This window comes from Haliaeetus leucocephalus, unplaced genomic scaffold (assembly GCF_000737465.1).
Source record: "Haliaeetus leucocephalus isolate CR32 unplaced genomic scaffold, Haliaeetus_leucocephalus-4.0 Scaffold306, whole genome shotgun sequence".
Taxonomy (NCBI): Eukaryota; Metazoa; Chordata; class Aves; order Accipitriformes; family Accipitridae; genus Haliaeetus; species Haliaeetus leucocephalus.
The window spans coordinates 630,383-637,882 of record NW_010972742.1 but is presented as its reverse complement, the minus strand read 5'-3'; the positions used below and the strand labels follow the sequence as shown (position 1 = coordinate 637,882).

The 7,500-nt window shown below is 36.0% G+C and overlaps 1 protein-coding gene across 2 annotated transcripts in view; it reads right to left on the bottom strand.

Annotated features, from left to right (window-relative positions):
- DENND1A (DENN/MADD domain containing 1A) overlaps nt 1–7,500 on the bottom strand; it is a 213,853-nt gene that overhangs the window by 177,497 nt on the left and 28,856 nt on the right. For both annotated transcript variants that reach the window (XM_010570716.1, XM_010570718.1), the window contains exon 3: nt 1–36. This exon is cut by the window's left edge and continues 8 nt beyond it. In XM_010570716.1, the coding sequence (XP_010569018.1) occupies nt 1–36 (36 nt within the window). The remainder of the gene's footprint in view (nt 37–7,500) is intronic.

Genomic DNA, 7,500 nt, shown 5'->3' with positions numbered 1-7,500 from the left:
TGTAGCCTTCTGGGAATTGCCTCCGCACCTCAGGATCTGTAAATAATTGACAGATAATATTAATTGGCTTTGGATTAGTGAGCAAGCAGAGAATCACACATTAATATTTGATCAGAAGATGATAGCAACCCTGGCAGGGGATCCAAGGAGGGCAGCTGAGGCTGCTATGTTGATAAGAGCGGGGAAGGACTTTTCAAGGCTCTCCCTTTACCCTCCTCCAGAAAGACAAAAACTGTGTATAAAGCATACACACACAAAACACATGAAGCTAAAAATGTCTGTGTGTACATACACATGCATACACACACACGCGCGTATATGTAAATACATATTTATATATTTATATATATATTTTATAAGAGATGTCCTGGTGCTACACTGAACTTTAGGCTGTTACCTTGTGCAATATCTTTCTGGCTGCAATTTGCCAACTAGGCTTGTCACCAGAAAATGGTTACCAAATGCACTTTGATTTTGTTTTTAATCAGATAACTACTTTTGCCAGCTACAGACACTGCGTTGATTAACCTCCGTAGATGGTTTTCAGTGATACCAGATTACAAATCTCCCAAAATTACTTTATAGTAATGTTAAGGTATGGTCCCTAGAAAAAAAAAAAATTATCCAGAATTTGAAAGATGTAATTAACATAGCCCTGGAACCTCTGTCATCAGGAAAACAAATGTTAAATGCTTCAGATCAGCAAGCATTCAAGACTGATGCAACATACTTATTTCTCTGGCTGTCAGAATAAATAATATGGTAGTATTCCCTGAGAAGTTATCTTAAATTTAATTAGAGATGTTCATAAAACAACGGAATATCATGATTGAAATTATTTCTATGACAACCTATTTAAAACAGAACTCTTCAAAGCCATCCATTTTTCAAAGGAATATGTCTGAGAAGGCCAGATTCCATTCTACGAAGAATTTTTTTAATCACAAAAAACAAACCAGACAACAATCACACAAGAGTTCAGAAAAAAGTGTAGCGCATGGAAAAATCAACCAGTATGCTACGCAGTTTCTACCCTTGGTGCAATCCAACGGGTTTGGTTGTATGACACTTGGCTCACTGGATACACTGTTTTCACAAATTTTGATCATTATGTAGGGAGTGACGTTGCATACACAACCTCTGCTGCTGAATTACTGCTATACTGCCTTGTAGCTAAGGCTTGAGTGGAAGAGTCATTTTTATGACACATGCACCATACCTTATTTCAGAATAGTCCCACCCTACCCTACATTTCTCATTGGTAAAATTTACTTCAGTAATAAATTAGTTGATTGGTGATTCAATTGCTAGCAGATGCAAACTTTTTATTAAGGTGTATTCTTTTTACATTAGAAATGCAGCAATACTGTAGTTAATCAACTTTGTAGCTTAACTTTTTCCAGACAATCAGATGCTTAGTTTTAACATTTCACCATTACACACATACAATTACATACACAATGTATCAAATTTTACATATGCATATGAGCAAAGCCTTCTACATTAACACAACAAAGTAGAAATAGAAAGCAAGGGATCACCTTTTAAAGCCTTAGTTTGAAAAGTCTTAAATCCATATCCAGGTAAGTGTGCTAAGCTAAGTGTCCAAAAGTGCAAAGAAATGTGAACAGCTGAACTCATACGAACAGTCCTTTATACACAATTAACAGGACAATACAGTTTCATATTTCACCAAAGCAAGCACAGCATCAGTGGTAAGATGAAACTATGCAACATCTATTATGATGCATGTTCTTAAATGTTTTTAAAATTAATTATTTGAGGCTAAACTTTCAGGATTTCACAGAAAAAACAATGAAAGAAATAAATTTGTAAGAAATCCTAACGGTGCCTGGAACATGATAACTGACTTTACCGCACACACAACTTCTATTGACCCATTGCTCTCAATATAAATTTAGACAGACATACTGACAGACACAGCATTTTATCATTTACCATTTTTAAGGAAATGAGGAATTATTTTGGGACATAAATCTATAGCGTGTTTGCTCTACACACATTCTTCCATAGATTGCAATCCACATTCTCCATTCTTTAAAAATACAACAAAACAGATTAGTCATACAAAGTAATTGTGTGTGTGAGCATGTATTTTTCCTGTTTTCTTAGCATTCTGAAAGCCCTTCCTGAGTTTCAGGAGTTCATTGGCATGAAGGAAGGCCTACAGGCACCTATTTAACAGTATTTATGTAAACCCTGAAAGCTCCTAGCCACATCACCGTCCAGAAGACACGCAAGATAGTAAGATTAAGTCCTAAGCACTGGTAGCTGAAAGTTATCATGGGCAAATAAATACCTGCTGGTGCTTTTATTGTCTCAAGAGGTCACCTTACAAACTTTTCTCATTAAAATGAAACAAAACACAACTTGTATGTTAACTTAAAAATCACAGCCAAGGATTTCTTCTTTGGTTTTAATTTTAGCATTGTCTACATACATCGATTTTCATTCAAAGTTTTTACTTAAATATGTTCATTCTTACAGAAAATTGGGATTTTTTTTCCTGCCTCTCAAAAATTTGTGTGCCATCAAGAAATAAGGGTGAGTGGTGGCCACAGAAAACACAGCGTAAAATAAACAGAAAAAACGCTCCTGTTCCACACATGTCCCTAACACAGGAAAGTCAAAATAAATCAACTTACAACAAACAAAAGATTTCCATTGTCCTCATCTCTTACAAGGACCACTACCTTTGTACATCAGTTCACTAGACTACACGCTGAACAGGATTTGGCAAAATTTTCAATGTTGACTCATTCAACAGCCATGGTCTATGATGTAGAGTGCAGGACATAATTAAAATGTAGTTATGCTGATTACCAATACAAAGTAATGAACAATAACTTCCCTCCCACCATCACTACATCAGAATCTATACCTCCAACACTTCTTTAATATCAATGGCTAGTAATGGAAGATATTTCAATTTTCAAACTTACTGAAATGTTTAATTGATCTACTACAAAATTATTTTCCTTAATTATTTCAGAAATTATGCATTTCTAAATATTTGTTCTTTAGGGGTAAATACACACCAGTGAAAATTGCTTCTAAAACAAAATTTTGTCACTTGCTCTTGCCATGTAAAGAACTGCAATATATCTTTGCTGCAGGAGCAGCAACATTTTGATCTTTGCTGTCCATCCCTATGGCTTCCTCTTCTCGCACAAAAGCGGTGATACTGACAGCCACCTCCAGCATTGCTGGGTCAGGCTATGTGTAAATGCAGGAGGCTGGCCTCCACGTTCTCTTGAGAAAAGGCAGCGAGGATGGATTATCTTTTGCATATCACAAGAGGCAGGTATGCTGCATTTTAAGAACCCTTCCTTACAGGTCATCCAGCCTAGTTACTCATAAACTGTGAGTAACTATTTAGAATTTCTATTTCTTATTTTGTATCTTCAGTGAGCTTGGTAACAGGAGGAAACTGAAGAAGACCCAAACCCCCACAAAACCACAGGTAATAGATCTTATTGAAATGGGCCTCTTAAGCAATTCAGTAACACAAAATGGGGAGTTTCTAAACTTTTCCACATAGCAGCTTATTGACTGTAATACAATTTTTACTTTGTTATCACAGTCTTTTCAATATCTCTTAATAAGTACCATTCCGCTTCTACTTGTCTATTGATCTGTACCATAAAGGATGAATTATTTCTACCTCTCTAAAATTAGACAGTAAAATACACACACTGCAAGGCTCAGTAAGAAGACAGGAGGAAATAAGCTGGATGCTTGCTGTATTTGCAGACTTCAAGCAACTGACATAGTTATGGTTGTTTTCAAGACTAAGGAACTGAGAACATCTGAATCTGGGCTTTGGTGAATATATTTCCTCATGTAGATAGCACTATTTCACTCACCAGATTAAACACTACCACACTGTAGTTTAGAAAAAGATGCGACCATGATTAGAGTCCCCACCTGAGTCAGTTTCTACAGGTAGAAGATGAACGTGTTCTCAAAGCACACAATCTACAATTATATTTTCATCTGAAACATGGATCTCAGTGCTACGATACATTCATAAGCTAAGCTGCCTTTAATATAAATAAAAACTTCCTATGTCAATCAACTGTACACATTAGAAGATATTTAATTTCATCCACAATGCAATGGAATTAACTTAATTTCTCATCCACCAGTTTCAATGGAAATAACAGCAATATGTACTTAGCTGGATGAGCAAAGCACCTTGTGGAATTGCACTGGGTGTCACATGCCTGTTAAGACAGTGGGATATATAGTTTGTATACAGTCTGCTTTTGAAGACATCTCTCATAACAGCATCAGAATGGCTAATCCATATAACCTTGAACCCTACAGTTAAGAAAACCACCTTTAAATTATGCTTGGCAGCCATACACTTGCACATCCTCCTGTTTTTACATGCACTTTCTATTTAACATTGCATCAGTTCTACCACTTCAGCTTTTAAATGGTCTGGGAATATTTACTAAACTTTCAATATCTTTCCTTGGAAAACACTACAAAATTGAAAAAGAAACTACATCACATCTTATACCTTTTATCACTTTACCGTTCTTCATTGTTAGTCTAATGTTCATTTGAAAGGCATTTTTAGCTATGCTTACCTACACACGTATACACAATAAAATTATATTTAAAAGTTATATGGCCATTACATGAAGTTCCAGGAAGCTGGAGCACCCTCACTAAACCAAGAGGATTTACAGAAATACATACATTTAAATAGTGGCCATCAAGACACCTGACTTTATTAAATATAAACATCTACAAAACAAATGTTACTATTACTCGGTATGGCCAGGCTCTCCATTGAAAGGATAAGCACAAGGCACCTAATAATCACAATGGACACAATATCCAAATTACTCTGAACAGAGGAAAACGGTCATACAAATGGAGGAATACAGGAGGGTAGCTCAGCCAAGCATTCAGGATTCAGCTTTAATCAGCACCACTAGTATCAGTAAAATATACTTTAGCACTCATATGAAATATGTGGTAAAGACATGAACATAACTGTCAACTCTGCCTATAAAACTAAAGTAACTTGAAAACTTCAAACACTCCTACTAATAGTAATTTGTTTTGCACACTGCATGCAAACAAAATTAGATGTAGCTTGGCTGCATCTCCAGACGGTAAGAAAACCCTTTGCAACTCAAAACACAGTGAACACTGTTATTCTAGGTACTTAACAGGCTTTCTAATTAAATGATGCTCAAATATTTTTCTGCTTTAATACTCCATAGACAAAGTAAACACACGTAAAATACTTTTTTCAAGTTCAGGATAGTGGAATCTATTTGCTGACATCAGAAAAAGGGAAGAGAGAGACTGAAATCCTAACCAACCTCTTAAACAGTTACAGCGAAGTAGAGAGCTTGAAGATTTCCACTGCACCAGTTATAAAGCATTAAAAGCTCAGCTGAGGTCAGCAAAAGGAGACATTGCAAAACAATAATCAAAGAAAGTGAAAGTTAACAACAGAAAGAAAAAAGGTCACAGGAATTATGGAGCTGCTTCTCAAACTAAACTTTTCCCAAACCCCAAAATATGAACTCAAGTTGTGCTACAGGCTTAACTTGTATGTTGATGGTAACTTAGTATCCCATGTTTATCTTTCATTACATCTGATTTAGTAGTTTCAGCTCACAAAAGATGACAAGATCCACAGTTTCTGCCTAAAGCAAGTGCTGACAAACTTATCTGGAAAATAACCATATATTAATATTAACAGCATGCTGACATATAGCACCGGAAATTGTAAGTTACAAGTGTAAAGCAGAAAGTATACAAACAATACCATTCCAAAATAAAGCTAAAATACACCATCTTATCTGCAATCTCCCATCCTTGTATGGGCACAAATTTAAATTAAAACTGTTGGTACTAAGAAAAAAGTAAATTTTATTCCTAATGCTTACACTCATGTGTAAAAAGCTTTTAAACCAATGGCATGTCATATGAATTTCCTAAGATTCATGAGTGACTTCAGTGAAGTCAGAGTGAGTTCACTTACCAACCTGATGCACATCATTGTAAGCCCTCTTCCCAGAGGGTATAGCTCCATACAAAGCAGCTGCTGCCCATAAAATCTAGGTTGGCCAAAGACCTGGAGATCCACTAGACCTCATTACTCATGACGGACACTGTGTTCTAGGGAGGACCAGTTAGAAAAACACATATGAAATAGATCACATGGTTATTTTTGAAGCAGTTTCCTTTGCAACTATTTTAAGAGCTGCTTTTGAGGGAAACTACTGAACCACTTCTCATATGAACAATATGTGAAATTTTTGTAACTGAACATATTTTTTATTTTGAAAAGGGGTAAGAAAAGACAATGCTATTTCTCAGTGATATAAAACTTTTCTGAACTTCCACAGCAGCTTTTTGATTCCTTGCCATGCATTTACAGAGCATCAGCAAATGGGTAACAGAAACCATTGACTGCACACTAGGTGAATACAGTTTTCATTGCTAGCACATGTAGTTTTTTGCTCTAGTAGTAGAGATTCTACCTCACATCTATGCACATTATGTAGAGCATTGTACTGATTACTCAACCATATTCAAGCTATTATTGTTAGTATTTTAGTAAATATGTGAATGTTTCCAAGTTCTAAAACCTATTACTGCCTCTCCCTACAAAATCTTGTTCAACAAAAAGCCAAATACATAAGAATATTGAAATTAGCTGTGAACTGTATAATCCCATTGTTCAATTTCATGGCATTTAAGACACTACCTTCCCCTCCTCACAAGTCTAGATGTTAATCCATGCTGTAACCTGATTTAATTTTCCAGATGACAGGATGGGAACATGCTACAATGGCATATTAGTGTAACTATGCTGCTCTTTTACTCTCAACTTTTCTTACATCATAAAGTGAAGAGTTTTGGTTTTAAAAGAGGCATGCTAAATTACTTCTAAAAATAGCGCAACTCAAACCGGTCTGTATTTGAAGTGTATGGAAATTATAAAACCAGGGAAGTTCTTCAAAAAATTATCGGAAAATACTTCCCAGAGTTAACCGCACAAACCCAACACATACTAACCTGTTTCTTCTGATAAAAGTCAGCCAATTTAATCCATATTGGCTACAAATCATTCAGATATACTAATCCCAAATTGAAAAACACAGTGAAAATTACTTCATTTTTCCTCCCTGACTAAATGATTTAGCTCATTGACTTTTTTAAGGTCTTTATAGCTGCAATCCCTCTAAAATGAAATGGAATTCCATTCAGAGCAACTTTAATTTCAACACCCACTACACATTATAGCACTTATGCAGCACAACTAAAAAGTAATGTAAACTTCTTTCCAAACCTCCACAATCTCCTTGATGTCCCGTATTCAGTACAGCCGAACACTTCTGCTTGCCCTTAAACTGCTGCAGACTTAGCATGCAGATAACAGCTCAGAGTGGGGGAAGAAGGGGAGGAGGGAAAGAGGCGGGGGGGGGGGGGGGGGCAAATTGG